We start from the raw sequence: 15,397 nt of genomic DNA on the forward strand, positions 1-15,397 counted from the left end.
TATTAAAGTTATGTAATGAGAATTTTTCACAAATTTTTTGAAAAAAATTCGTGCTATTCAAATGAATCATATAATATAGGGTAAAGGGTAAAAAAACCCCTCAATCACTGTTCCGACCATATAGTAACGGTACGTTGCCACGTGATCAACCCATTTATTCAAGAAGACGTGATTGCCTTTTAAAAATACACAATGGTCACGTCATCAGTTTATTTTTGCAAAACAATCATCTCGTCTCTACCTTGGCATCTTTCAAATTAACGTCTCTGTATCTTGACTCTCTTCGATCTCAAAATTCCAGTAAATTCCATCCTCTTGCTTCCAATTTTTCTTTCTTAACCCTGATTGCTGGTTTCTACCACGTAGAGTTAAAGGGAGAGGAGCCCAATCCCTAAGTCTTCTCATCTAGTCACAACCATGGAAGAAGAAGATGTCTCAAACACTAATCAAATCCCAATCAAAACTTCACTTCCTGATGGCCATACCCAAGTTATAAAGTTCTATAGCATAAATAGCTACCTTATTCCCAGATTTACACACTAATGTACACTCCAATTATCAATGATAAGAAAATGGGTTTATGAAATTACTCCCCAAAATCCTATAATTTTATAATTTTCAGCCTCTTAAAGGGGTTTGTCATACCCAAGTTGATGAGTTCATTCATCCAACAAAAAACCATCAAAATTCAACCAATTCTCTCATTTGGGTCTCTCAATTGCTCTAAAATCTTCAATTTTTGTGAGTACTTTGTATAGCTTTAATTGGTGATCCATACTATTACAATGGACGATCCAAATGATGCATTGGTGAGTCAACTGGGAGAGAGCATCAGGGACATTTCTGGGCTACCCGAGTGCCGACACACCTTGAAGAAGATGTACGGTAATTTGGTTCAGAGGGTGAAGCTATTAACTTACCGAAAACAAAAAGAGTGAAGCTATTGAGCCCTCTGTTTGAGGACTGAACGACGGCGACGAAGAGCTTGGCAATGATAAAGTTCAAGATGACGGCGACGAAGAGCTTGGTGATGATGAGGTCCGAGGACTCGAATCATTAAAGGTTGCTTTGAATTCAGCTAAAGAGCTTATTTGATCAAACCAACCCATCAAAGAAAATAAACCCATACCACACCAACCTATCATCACCTCCAATTGTCCAAACAAAACCTTTTTGCCCAATTCTTCAAACCCAACAACTTAGGACCACTCAATCATGACGGTGTCGGATTCCGAAGATTCATATAGAAACAATAGCCATGGATGCTTGGAGAGGACAAGCAGCAATGAAAATAGCAAAATCCAGAGCTTCGCTCCATCAATGATTTAATTGAGGTTGATTTCGTAACTAATTTAGTTTGATTTGATCAATCAGGTGTGGAGAATGGCAGTTGTCGTCGGTCGTGGGCTGGTCGGTGAAGTCCCTGCCGGAGGTTGTTATTGGTCGGCGATATCATCGGTTGCCGGAGAACAACATTGTAGGCTGCCGGAGGTTGCTATTGGTCGGTGATATCATCGGCTGCCGGAGAACAACATTGTACAGAATACAGAGAGGGTAAAGAGAGGGAGTTCTGTACATATGGCGCTAAAATAAGGGAGTGTTCGGTGGTGATTGTGATAAGGTGATGTGTCGCACTGCTGTTGGGGGTTGAGATTGCATTTAACACATCATGAAAAACAGCTGCTAAAGCATTAAAATGCCTATTTAAAGTAAAGGGTAAATTTGTAATTTAATATTTGTGGTAACCTCCGTGACAAATTTTTATTTCGTCCACTGACTACACTTCTTTAAAAATTTAGGGGGTGATATTTAGTTGAGGGAGATTTTATGTTTTTGGCCAATAGTTTGAGGGGGTTATTTGCTCTTTACCCTAAAATATAATTCTATAATATATATACTTTTTTTCTTCAACTCCTACTCTTCTATCATGAGCTTTCTGAATTTCTTTTTGATTGTCGAACTCTTGTTGCCATTTGTTTAAAGACTTTTGAGATTTAGGCTCCGTTTGTTTCAAAAAAAAATATTTTTTTTGAAATTTTTTTTTTTCATTTTCAGGTAAAATATTTTTTATTTTTACTTTTTCGATATTTGTCAAGAGGTCTAGGTTGAGATTGAGTCTATCAAGGGGCGTGTAAAATAATTTGCTGAAAATTGATGAATAATATTAAATTTAAAATTTTTTTTTTATAAATATTTTACGATAACTAAACACCATAAAATAAAAAATATTTTCTATAATTACCAAAAAATTGGTTATTTGAAAACATTAAGGCTCCATTTGGATGTAAAATATTTTATATTTTTGGCTTGACAAGGCAAGAACTTTTTGTTAGAGTTGATCCGATTGTCTTGTTTTATGTTTCCTTGCTATTTTTGAGCTTTGTTGAAATTAAAATTTTAGGGTTTGTTTGGTTTAGTTTTTTTATTTTCAGTTCTTGGAAAATTGAAAACTCAAAAAATTGAAGAAATATGTGTTTGGTTAACAATCTCTGAAAAATTAATCAATTGAAAAAAAAAAAAAATGTACGTTTTCCATAGAATGTTTCTTTTTTACGTTCAGTTTTCTGAAAACAATTATAAGTTTTTGAGAACTATTTTTAAAAAGTTGGATCAAACATTTTGCTTGCTTACTTCGGAGTATTTGTTTTCTACATTTTCGAATTTATTGGATATGGCATGGGGAACGAAACAATGATAAAAACTACGTTTGTATTCCTTCACTAAATTTGTGTTGTCTTGCGTTTGCCTTTGGGATCCATTTGTTGATTTGGTTTCAAATTTTCTAATTGAAAGAAAAAACAGTATGGAGTCAAATCCTTCCTCTTTTATTTCTTTCTAAAATTTTAGTGTCTTATATATTATTCAAGGAATACTCTTGTCACTTAATTTCATGCATATATAAAAATGCAATTTAGAGCAATGGGGGTAAGCGCAGAAAACACCCCTCAAGTATATTTTGTGAAGCAAATTTACTCCTTATTTTGAAAAAGTGCAATAAATATCCATAATCTTTTAAAATTGTGCAAAATTACCCCTCTGTCAAAAATCTGATATAAATTATTGCTATAATACCCATTTAGCCTTTTTAATCTTCCAAAAATACGCATTAAGCCGTGTCATTTTACAATTTAGCCTTTAATTATATATTAATATTTATAAACAAATTGTATGCTAAGGGAAGGCGTTGTTTCCGGTGCTTGTTGGCGACGATGATAACGAAGGTGTAGTAGGTGTCGGAATGTGCAGAGATCAGTGACCAGTTATGCGGCCACGGCTCTCTCATCTCAAGTCGCCACTTTGCATTCGATTCATCCCGAGTTCAACTCGGACGAGTCAACCATCTTCAAATCGACCGATCTCTTCATCAACGGCGGATAAAACAAAGGCTACCCCTGTTAACAAGCCAAAGAAAAAGGCTGGAGGGGCAAGGTTGTGGATACGGTTCGACCGATTCTTTCTAAGTCGTCGATCGATCTCCTCCATGGTGGCGGCAGGAGGGTCGACCAAGCCGAAGAAGAAGGCCAAATGTAGAACGCAACAACCTCAATTTCGGCAACGAAGTAGCAAACTCCGATGAATGAACTCTGCAATTTTCAGCCAACAACAAGTAGCAATGAAATTTCACCTCTGCAACTTCCGACGAACAAAACCATACCAAACCAAACCCACAAGCAGGGCGATTCATTGAGGTGAGAGGGGAGACAGAGAGGGGGTTGTCGGCCCAACACACAGTTCTGTGGAATGGTGTGGGTGGTGGCGGTGAGGAAGAAGAGAAGGGAGGGCCACTAACAGGCTTCACCTTCGGATACCCCCACGAAGCAGCGCCACCGCCCTCTGCTTACCAACACCAATTTCATACCTATGGTCGCCACTCTTTCCTCTACCATCTCATCGTCGCCGTCCTCCTAATTGGAGTCATCTTCTTCATCATCTGGCTCGTCCTCCGCCCCCGCCTCCCTGAGTTCACAGTCCTCCGCCACTGTCTCCCCCATCAACGCCACAGCAGGTCACCGCCACCTAGGACATCTCTATTCTGATTAAAAAAAACCCTAACACGGAATTGCATAATGGTTGTGCAAGACGTGCACTATTTAGGGTCCTTTTGGTATTTTTACAAAATTTTATATTTTTATATATTTTATAAAATTGTTAACTAAGGGTATTTCAGTCAAGTTTGGTTTTAAACGTGTCAGAGGGACTTGATTGCACCAAATTGAAACTTGAGGGGTATTTTTTGCACTGAAAGGATGTAATATGCACTATATGCATATTTAAGGGATGTTTTTTGAGGTATCAGATTTTTTCACACCTGTTATCTGTTGCATGTTTGTTAGAAATAGCAATACTCAAAAGCAATAGGAAGTTGTGATTCGTTTAGAAAATGTGACAAGCTGTAAAAAGAAATTGACTTATCTTCGACATTTACTAAGCCTTTGATCCAGCCAAAGGCATCATTCCTTGCGCGCATCTTTATCACGTGAATTCTCCTTTTTTTCACTTCTTCCTATTGTATGTCATGTCTTTCGTAAAATTGTTTTAAATTAATTTCTCCCTTGTAAATTCTCTTATTATGAAACTTAATTCGTTGTAATCCTCAACTCATACAATTAGTCTGGTTGAATTTGGCCTTTTTGAGTTGTGCATAATTAGCTTGAGCTCGGCTCTACATAATTTCTTTCTTCTCTTGTCATCAATATACTAATTAGTTTCTTTATAAAGATATTCCAAGATCAATTAATACCAACTTATATGTTAAGAAAGTCTATAAAAAGAGTTTGCCTAGTGCACGAGGCTTCCGCCATTGAATAGCCAAAAGTCAATTTTAACTCTATGATAAGAACTATATATTAGAAAATCTATATATATTTCTAATAATTAAGTTTAAGATATATTGTTTGAACCAATTATAAATATAATAAATCATAAAAATAAATAAATAAAGTGACTAGTCTATATAATGTTCATGCACGGATTGTGTTTTCCTAACAATTTTAGTGAATCATTGCAAACCTAATAATAACATTGTAGAAGGATGTAAAGATAAAATATAACAAGAGAATTGTAGATTATTAAAAAGTAAAAATGAAATGAAGTTTCCTTCTATAAGGACTCATTAATAGCGAGTTTCATGTATGTGAACCCCCTGAAACTCAGTTAGATTAGCTACCCAACAATGGCAACAAATAACAATTTTTTTTGTTGTTGTCGTGTAATCAATTTTTGAGTAGAAATTTACAAATATTAGAAGAGAAGTAATAGACAAATAAAATGTAAATTAGTATCTAACTACAAACAACTTATGTAAAAAAAAAAAAATCAGTTCTTTGCTCCAGACTAGAGAGTACCACAATGTGAGTTATGAGCTTCAATACTCATCAAACTTTTAAGAAATGGAAAAAAAGAAAAAGAAAAGTGATTGACGGTTTTAAGAACAGGATGATTGATAAGAGCGCCACCGACTGTGGCATTTCACTTATAGCTCTTACATGCACGTGTTTACACATTTTGAAATGCGGAGAAGGTTTGATTAGCAGAGGTATCACTTATCAAAATCCCCGAGTATTATAGAATTTATCGTAAATCATATAATATCTACACAATATGGGGTGGATATATCCCGACAATTTGATGGAATCAGATCTAATCCTAGCCAAAAATGGAGGAGAATGCACAAGCTCACGAGGTTAGACCAATGAGAACGTTGGGTTAAGGAATACCTCCTAAATGTGTAAATGCATTTTGAAAATTGTAAACATAAAAAGACCGCAAAGTAGGGTGAGAGTCATTACACCGATCTTATCATTACTTAGTGGTATCAAATGAACTCGAGAGTTCACCAAACACTTCAGTAAGGAGTGTTGAACCTCTTGTTGAAATGAGAGTCCTCAATGAAGTGGTCAAGGGCGCACCTGATGTTTTGCAGACAATATATAGCACAGTGCAGAGCGAGTCCTATCAGTGACCTTTGTCATTACTGAGTGGTATCAAATGAACCCCAGAGTTCCCCCAAACACTTCAGTAAGGAGTGTTGAACCTCTTGTTGAAACGAGAGTCCTCAATGAAGTGGTCAAGGGAACTCTAGGGCACACCTGATGTTTTGCGGACGATATCTATAGGGTAGAGCGATTCCTCACGTACACTAATCTTTGTCATTACTTAGTAGTATCAAATGAACCCGGGAGTTCCCCCAAACACTTCAGTAAGGAGTATTGAACCTCTTGTTGAAACAAGGGCCGTTAATGAAGTGGTCAAGGGAACTCTAGGGCACACCTGATGTTTCCTCAATCCTAGTCGCAGTACATTTTTGGTTGCTTAGTATGGTAATAATGTCTGCTAACTCACTAGTACTTATAAGAAGTTGTACCCTTCACATTTTAGCTGTGAACAATATTGACTTCCACATCTGTTTGAGATATGTAGAAAATGTGAGAGGATAAAAGCTTTGGCTAGTGTATCTAGCCAGGAATATGGGTTAGATGGAAGGTAGAGAGAATCATATATAGTGATGGATGGCAATATACCCTCCAATCCTTTTCCAACTTGGCCCCCTATATAGCTTTTAACTTTCAACTTTTGTTATGTGATACAAAGCTAGTTACCTCTAACCACACATGCTTGTATTAGATTCAGTTGCACATGCAAAAAGAATTTTAATCCACTACAGGCACTACAAAAAACTTTCTGTGTGCATACCAAGTCCCAATCTATTTCATGAACATCTCAAGTATGACCAAAAACTGATTTATTTATTTATTATTATTATTTTTTCATGTTCTAGAGACTAATTATATGATCTACATATATTTAGCAGACTGAGCTACCTTAATGTCCTTAAGCTAATGTGGGCACATAAATTGCATAACTACATGATTCTTTAATGTAATTGCTTTTAGATTCATGACAAATTTGAAAAGGGAGGGCCAACATAGAGCAATTGTAAGGTTGTTTTACTGTAACCTGGAAGTCACACGTTTGAAACAGAAAACAATCTCATCTAACAGGGAGGTAAGGTTGCGTATATCAAATACTCCACAGACTCCGCCCTCGTGCATCAAGGGAGCCATTTTAAAATTTTGAAAAGGATAGGTCCTGAATGTGAAAGGCTAGACGATTACCGAGTTATGGCCACTCAACTTGATATTATTCCCTACCCTTCATTTGGCTCACAATTCCAACCAGGTTCAAAGTCCTGAATTCATTTGCTTAAGAACTGTGTCCTCTTACTCTAGCTACATTACTCAAAGAGGCCACCTTTCCCAACTAAATGAAAACAGAGAGACTTCGCTATAAATAGGTGGTGTCCTGAATTCAAGCAGCTTAAGAAGGGATATATAGGTGGAGTCAGTCAGTTGTCCCCTAGGGTTCCCTTGACCACTTCACTAGGATCCTTGATTAAGGGTAGCTCTATCCTACTGAAGTGTTTGGGGGAACTCTGGGTGCCACCTGACACTGATTAAGAAGATCATATGGTTGTTGGCTAATCTTACTCATCTTATTTTTATATAGTGTTCTATTTTGTTAATTACACCTATACAATTCCTAACATGCACCAGCACCTGCACTTCTGGTATTGTGCCCAATTTTTAGTTGAATGCTTCATTACACCTGTATTGCCTAATTTTGTTTCACATTTTCTATTTCAGTAAAAAATCAGAGGGAAGATTGTTTTTTTATTATTTTTTTGTAGTTGTTTTTAGAAATTTTAAATTTAAAATGAACACGTTTTAAATTATCATTGTGCAACATGAGCAAGTTGGAGGTTCTTCCTCACCCACGAGTAGGCAAATATAATTCTTTTAGGGCATCCTAATGTAAAGTACTAAGCCTATAGTCACAAAGAAGAATGAATATTGGAGCAACACTAAAGTACATAGGATGATAGGAACTATATATATATATACACACACACACACACACACACAAACACCACGAAACAAGCAAGCAAATAATTGAGAGAGTATATACTATATATGATCATATTAAGAATAATTATATAAAAATATAAATTCAATAAATTCCCCAAATGTTTGATACATGCATAATCCGAAAATCAGCCAGGACATGTTTGTTCCATCCTCCTTAACTCTGTACATTAAAAATTAAAACTCTTCACTTCTTATTAATTACTTAAATTAATTAAGAAGTAGTCCTCCACTTTTATCTTAATTACCCTCCTTATCGTCTTTATCAGTGCCATTTTTCTCTGCCTCATCAGCATCTTTGGCCTCACTGGCCTCACTCTTCTTCTTCTTTGGCCTTGCATTATAAGGAGCATATGGAGGAGGCTTTGGCAAGTCCTTGACAATGCCACACAACTGCACATCGTCTGGCAAGCTATTTTCATCCCTAATCGAGCGCTCAGGGGAGAGACAACTGAAGTACAACTGCTGTCCCAAGTAGCTCCTCTCTGCGTTTTCCACCTTCAGGTTCCACATTCCGGTGTTCTCGAATCCAAACAAGATGGATGCCCATGTCCCCGGGAACACCGGGATCGTGTGCCGGCTCACTGCATCAATAAGGTTGTAGTACTTCCTCCTCTCCGGGCTCCACCTGCCAGGCTCAATGTTCACTCCAAAGAATGCATACCCGTTGAAGTGCCATGTCTGCATTGTCTTCTCCCTGTTCTCGAACACAATCTCCACAAATTCATGGAGGGTTGTGTTGAGGACATTGGGGATGAGCTGAAACGCCCTGGGATCGGCCGGGGGTTCTTTAGGCATGGTGTCATTCTTGTAAATCTTGTCCCCGACTCCATAGTACTCTGCAAGCTTCAATGGGGTGTCAGGGTCGACGTGTGACACTCCGTTGATGGCGTACCTGAGCTTACCTTTCTCCTGACTCTTCGAGCTCACCAGCCTGATGGTTCGGTTAACGGGGACTTGGCCATAGTGGTACGAGCCCTGAGGGTTGGGACGAGCAGCGCTAGCCGTCAGGTTCCAGCGGAAGGACTTGAACTGGTTGATGGACCAGGCAAAGCCGGCGATGCCTTCCGGAGGAGGCGGCGGGAGCTCCTTGGCTGGCGCGCCCTTGCCATTAACATAACGGATAATACCTACAGTGGTGAGAACAGGTTTGACAAACCTGCTCGACACCACTAGGTAATAGTCCTTTGGTTCCTGGTCAGCAATGACGAGCATCGTCATACACTGACCAACGTGCAAGTCAACAGAATTGTACTTATTCTTGACAGTGTGAGAGCCCTCCAGCTCAACAAGCTTCATTTGATGGCCTTGGAGCCTGATGTTGACAGAAGTCTTCAAACCCACATTGCAGTACCGGAACCTATAGCTCTTGCCAGCCTCCACCGTGTACAATGGCTCGAGCTTGTCGTCTCCGACCTTGCCGGACTTGCCATTGATCTGGAGCCCATCCGGCTTGCCCATGGACCGGCCGGCGTCCAACGACTTCCTGAGTGCCTTGTGACCCTTGTTGAACCAATCCCCCAACAAAAAGTTGAGGTCGGGGGCGAATCTGTCATTATAGGTGACTTTGACAAAGATGCGGCTGTGGATGTTGATGGCGCCAATTCCACCGGCGGCCTTCTGTAATCCGAGGGACGGGTAGTAGTAGTAGCTGCCAATCTGGTCCTTGAACTGCATCCGGTAGGTGAAGTTCTGGCCTGGTTGGATGGGGCACATTGTCCCCGGTGTCCCGTCCAACCACGAATTTCCCCTCTGTTGAATCCCATGCCATGTCAGGAGGAAAGGCTCGTCAAGGTTGTTGAAAACGTTGACGAAAATGTTGTTGTTGGTTGTGCAGTTGATCTTAGGGCCCGGGAATTCGCCGTTGATGAGGATGGCCTGTGTAGGTACACCCAGAGGGGAGATGGTGCCATAAGTCACATTCCAGGTGTAGAACAGGTAAGGATCCTCAGCCCGGACAGCCACCACCAACGCCAGGCACAACAACGCGGCCAGCTCGAACCCCCGGCCAGCCATTGCTAAATTTTCTTGTACGTCTCCAAGCTCCTCCTGTTATTCTCTCTCCCCAAACACGCTCTTCTTTTATTTATTACTATTTTGTTTGGGGAAGAAGATGGGGAGATCTTCTTCCAGAGCTTGGGGTGTAAGTTGGGGATCCGAGAGCCTTTTTATAACAGAGAACTGAATCAATTTCATCCGTTGGAATAACCGAAAAATTATCTGAGCCTAATACTTCAACTTCTCCCTCTCATTGCGCTTTTCCTTTGGTTTGTTTTTATTTTTCCTAATTCCATGTGTAAATGACTACTTTTAGCTAGTTAGTTTCTTTCTCTTTACCTAAAAAATAGCAACATTCTATAATTATTAGATAATAAGTCATTTATGTTATTTTGTCACATGTAATATGCAATGAGATGGCTAACATCTTCACCATGAATAAACTACTTAAAGTGCTAAAAAATAAAAAAAGTAAAAAATAAAAAATTTAATTAAAGCTCTGGCATATTTTTCTGAAATGAGTTTAGCACCTTTTTATGAATTGAAAAAAAATAATCAGACTGCTATAGCGTTTTCTAAATTTTGAGAAAGGTTTATGACATATGAGTTTGCCTTTCAAAAAAGAAACAAAAACTGACATACGAGAATATTGTGTCAACAAATTTTAACAACCAACCATTCGAAATATATATATATAAAACAATTTTAACAAGCAAATAAATGCAAAGGACGCGCCCTCTATACTTACACTTACACTCTGGTTGGGAGTTGGAACCATAATAGTAGCGAAATCGGCAATCAATGATTGAGATAAACAATTATGAAGAGAAATTCTATTTGTTTTAGATGTTAACAAAGAGTATTTGTTGGACTTTATTCATATATATATATATATATATATATATATATATATTTATATATAAATACACTACCAAATTATAATTTCTCATGGAACAAGCTAGCAAATAATTGAGAGAGCGAGAGAGAGAGTAAGACACTGTATGTGATCATATGATTTATCATAAAAGCTCTCAATTTAATAAATTCCCCAAAAGGTTTGATACATGTATAATCAATCAGCAAGCAGCCCGTACATGTTTGTTACACACTCCTTAATTCTGTATTACAAATATTAAAACTCTTCACTTCTTATTAATTACTTAATTTAATTAAGAAGTTTAATTTTTCTTATCATCCTTATCGTCTTCTTTGTCGTTCTTGTCGTCGCCATTTTTCTCAGCCTCATCAGCCTCTTTGGCCTCGCTGGCCTCACTCTTCTTCTTCTTGGGCCTCGCAGCATAAGCAGCATATGGAGCAGGCTTTGGCAAGTCCTTGACAATGCCACACACCTGCGCATCCTCTGGCATGGTCACTTCATCCCGAACCGAGCGCAGAGGGGAGAGACAAGTGAAGTACAGCTGCTGTCCCAAGTAGCTCCTCTCGGCGTTTTCTACCTTCAGGTTCCACATTCCGGTGTTGTCGAAGGCAAACAAGACTGATGCATATGTCCCTGGGAACACCGGGATCGTGTGCCGGCTCACTGCATCAATAAGGTTGTAGTTCCTCCTCTTCTCAGGGCTCCACCTGCCAGGCTCGATGTTCACTCCGAAGAATGCATACCCGTTAAGGTGCCATGTCTGGACTGACTTCTCCCGGTTCTCGAACACAATCTCCACAAACTCGTGGAGGGTTGTGTTGAGGACATTGGGGATCACCTGCAATGCCTTGGCATCGGTAGGTGGTTCTTTAGGCATGGTGTCATTCTTGTAAATCTTGTCCCCGACTCCGTAGTACTCTGCAAGCTTCAATGGGGTGTCAGGGTCGACGTGGGACACTCCGTTAATGGCGAACCTGAGCTTACCCTTCTCCTGAACCTTCGAGCTCACCAGCCTGATGGTTCGGTTAACGGCAACTTGGCCATAGTGGTAGGAGCCCTGAGGGTTGGGACGAGCAGCGCTAGCTGTCAAGTTCCACCGGAAGGACTTGAACTGGTTGATGGACCAGGCAATGCCGGCAACACCTTCTGGAGGTGGTGGTGGGAGCTCCTTGGCGGGTGCGCCCTTGCCATTAACATATCGGATAATACCCACAGTAGTGAGAGCAGGTTTGACAAACCTGCTCGATACCACTAGGTAATAGTCCTTCGGTTCCTGATCGGCTTTTACGAGCATAGTCATACACTGACCCACGTGCAAGTCAACCGAATTGTACTTGTTCTTGACAGTGTGAGAACCCTCGAGCTCAACAAGCTTCATTTGGTGGCCTTGGAGCCTAATGTTGACTGAGGTCTTTAAACCCACATTGCAGTACCTGAACCTATACTCATTGCCAGCTTCCACAGTGAACAAGGGCTCGAGCTTGTCGTCTCCGACCTTGCCAGACTTGCCGTTGATCTGGAGCCCATCCGGCTTGCCAATGGGCTTGCCGGCGTCCAAGGACTTCCTGAGCACCTTGTGACCCTTGTTGAACCAATCTCCCAACATAAAGTTGAGGTCGGGGGCAAATCTAAAATAGGGGACCTTGACAAAGATACGGCTGTGGATGTTGATGGCGCCAACTCCGCCGGAAGCCTTCTGCAGGCCGATAGACGGGTAGTAGTGATAGGTACCAATCTGGTCCTTCATCTGGAGGCGGTAGGTGAAGTTCTTGCCTGGTTGGATGGGGCACATTGTCCCGGGTGTCCCGTCCACCCACGAGTTCTTCCTCTGCTGGATCCCGTGCCATGTGAGGAGGAAAGGCTCGTCGAGGTTGTTGAAAACGTTGACGACGACATTGTTGTTGGTGGTGCAGTTGATCTTAGGGCCCGGGTACTCGCCGTTGATTAGGATGGCGGGTGTAGGGACACCCAGAGGGGAGATTGTTCCGTAAGTGACATTCCAGTTGAAGAACAAGTAAGGGTCCTCAGCCCGGACCACCACAGCCAACGCGAGGCACAACAACGACAACATGAACCTCGGGTCAGCCATAGCTAGTTTTCCTTGTACTTCTTCAAGCTCCTGCTGCTTTTTTTCTCCCCCACCAGAATGCTCTTTTTTTTTTTGCTATTTAGTTCCAAGAAGAAGTGGGGATTTCTTCTTCGAGAGCTTGGATTTTAGGTTGGGATAGTAGTGGCATTTTATAGTAGGAACTGAATCAATTTCGACCGTTGGAATCGCCGAAAAGTTATCTGAGGCTGAGGATTCAACTTGCTCCTCTCATTGCGCTTTTCCTTTGGCTTGTTTTTCTTTCCCTAATTCCATGTAATATTCTAACATATGTGCATCAATAATTTTAGCTAGTTTGTTTCTCTTCTTTTTTACTAAAAACTAACCTATTATTATTGCTATTATTGGACAAGTCATTCATGTTATGAGATGGCTAATATCTTTAAAAGGGTATAAGAAATGAGTATAGCAACTTTTTTTTTTTCTTAAATCAAAATGCTATAATGTTTTTTTAAAATAAAAAAAAAACACCTATATTTTAGGTGAAAGCATGATTGTGTCAACATTATTCAGAAATGAGTTTAGCACCTTTTTTTTTTTTTTTTTTTTTTTTTTTTTTTTTTTTAAATCAAAATGCTATAATGTTTTAAAAAAAAATAAAAGAAACACCTATATTTTAGGTGAAAGCATGATTGTGTCAACATTTTACATTTAGGAGAATGATAAAATTGAAAATTGAAAGATTAAAAATAATTTGATAAATAAAAACGCCTAACGGTACTCTTTTCATACACTGATCTTTGATTTTCAGAATAATTTCTTTTATGATACTAGAATTTAAGAAGCATGGATAGGGATGTGATATGACATGGATATGGTAATATGGTACGCATCAAATTCTAGAAAAGTAGGACAAACACGGTGTTGACATGGCTATCATAACTATAAAATTTCATTTATGAGTAAGACAGTTATAGAACTTTAATTAATTTATACTTTCTAAACTAAAAAAAAGTTACATAAGTTAAAAAGGGTATTATTCAGAAATGAGTTTAGGAAGACTTATCCTTATTTGTCATTAATTAAGAATTCTTGTTGGACAATTGGTAATTGGAATATTAAAAAAATAAAATAAAAATAAATAAAATAAATAAATAAAAATGAGAACCTAAGAAGTTTGGACACATATATGATAGATATAGTGATATAGATATTAAATTCTAAAAAAGTAGGACAAACACTGTGTGGACATGACTAATATAAATATAAAATTAAATTTATGAGTAAGACAATTATACAACTTTAATTACTTTATAATTTCTATAAGTTAAAGTTACATAAGTTATAATGTGAAGCTATTTAAATATCACAAATATATATTATATTATATATGATATTACTATTCTATCTTGTATTTTGTTCATGTATTATGACACGTGTTTAATGTCAATTATTTGGCCGACATGTGTGTTAATTCGGTGGCATGGGTGGAGGACGAATGGAAGAGCCAGGGAGCTCCCATTCAACCGAGATGTGCTTGGCATTACAAGATTTTTTGATGGAGATCGAAGCATGAGAGCTTTTGTCTTACAGTGGTGAATTTGCGATTAAGCATAACATTTGCAGAGAAAAACTGGTAAATTGGTTTGAGCCTTGTTGAACACTTTGATATATATTCATAATGTTGTTTCCTGGACTACCAAACGTTTTTATATAAGACCAGAGTGAGGGATATATGTTGTCGAGTGTCTGAGATTTGTCAACTAAGTGTTAAAGATTTGTTATTCGTGATGTGTCGACTAAATGTCCGAAATTATAAAAATTATTTTAAAATTATTGACACGGTCATAAAATATAGAAAGACGAAGGGCTCAACCAGCCTCATTCTTCTATTTATCTTAATTTCTTTGTGTCTTTCCACTTCTTGGCAAGACTTTCTCCTCCTGCCTCCTTGCCTCTTTAAGAAGATTAAGGAAGAATGATTCAACATCTGCGACCCTTGGTTCAAAGTTTAAAGCGCCTTGGTGAACCACACCATTCTTCCAGAAGAGAAGGGCCCAGATCTTTATGTCGGATTGGAATAATAACAATAGCATGTGGGAACAATAGCACCCGATTTCACATCTTCATTGACACAGCGGCAGAGTAGCTTCCCTTTTGTATCCATTAGAGTCCATCCATGAAATGTCGGTGTCCGACATAATATATGACACAAACACGACACTTCATAAAAGTGTCCGTACTTTTTAAATTAGAACTCGATATTAAGTGTTTGATGTTGGTGACGATTTTATAACAATGTAACAAAGCTATTATTATTACTGCTGTTACTGATTTGGATTCAGAAGCAAATCCCCATCACCTTAAGTCCCTCATTCTGAGTTGTTTAAAATTAACCTTCTACTACTTTTTTTTTGTAAGAGTAAATGAGCACAAAATGGGATTGGCAGGGCTGCAACTTTTTACTATCTTAGTAATGAAAGTAATGGTAAATTTTTAATAAACTCAACTCATATTATGTTTGCAAGTATGAAGTTGATGTCAAGGAATTGA

General features: G+C 38.7%; 2 protein-coding genes across 2 annotated transcripts; both read right to left on the bottom strand.

Moving 5' to 3' along the window:
• Window positions 1-7,942: 7,942 nt before the first annotated feature.
• Window positions 7,943-10,043, bottom strand: LOC132268609 (L-ascorbate oxidase homolog). Its single transcript, XM_059769436.1, has one exon. It carries the CDS (start codon window positions 9,936-9,938, stop codon window positions 8,163-8,165), a length of 1,776 nt encoding a protein of 591 aa, XP_059625419.1. The 5' UTR covers window positions 9,939-10,043; the 3' UTR covers window positions 7,943-8,162.
• An 892-nt stretch (window positions 10,044-10,935) lies between these two features.
• LOC132268610 (L-ascorbate oxidase homolog) lies at window positions 10,936-13,057 on the bottom strand. The gene has a single exon (XM_059769437.1). The coding sequence runs from the start codon at window positions 12,884-12,886 to the stop codon at window positions 11,099-11,101; it is 1,788 nt and encodes a 595-aa protein (XP_059625420.1). The 5' UTR covers window positions 12,887-13,057; the 3' UTR covers window positions 10,936-11,098.
• Window positions 13,058-15,397: the final 2,340 nt, after the last annotated feature.

Source organism: Cornus florida, unplaced genomic scaffold (assembly GCF_030987335.1).
Source record: "Cornus florida cultivar Cherokee Brave unplaced genomic scaffold, ASM3098733v1 CherokeeBrave_3.0.0_Hap2_Chr08, whole genome shotgun sequence".
In the NCBI taxonomy this organism is placed as follows: Eukaryota; Viridiplantae; Streptophyta; class Magnoliopsida; order Cornales; family Cornaceae; genus Cornus; species Cornus florida.

What these genes read in the sequence shown, in the direction of transcription:
- LOC132268610 (XM_059769437.1), bottom strand. Translation starts at nt 12,886, where the DNA reads ATGGCTGACCCGAGGTTCATGTTGTCGTTGTTGTGCCTCGCGTTGGCT.
- LOC132268609 (XM_059769436.1), bottom strand. Translation starts at nt 9,938, where the DNA reads ATGGCTGGCCGGGGGTTCGAGCTGGCCGCGTTGTTGTGCCTGGCGTTG.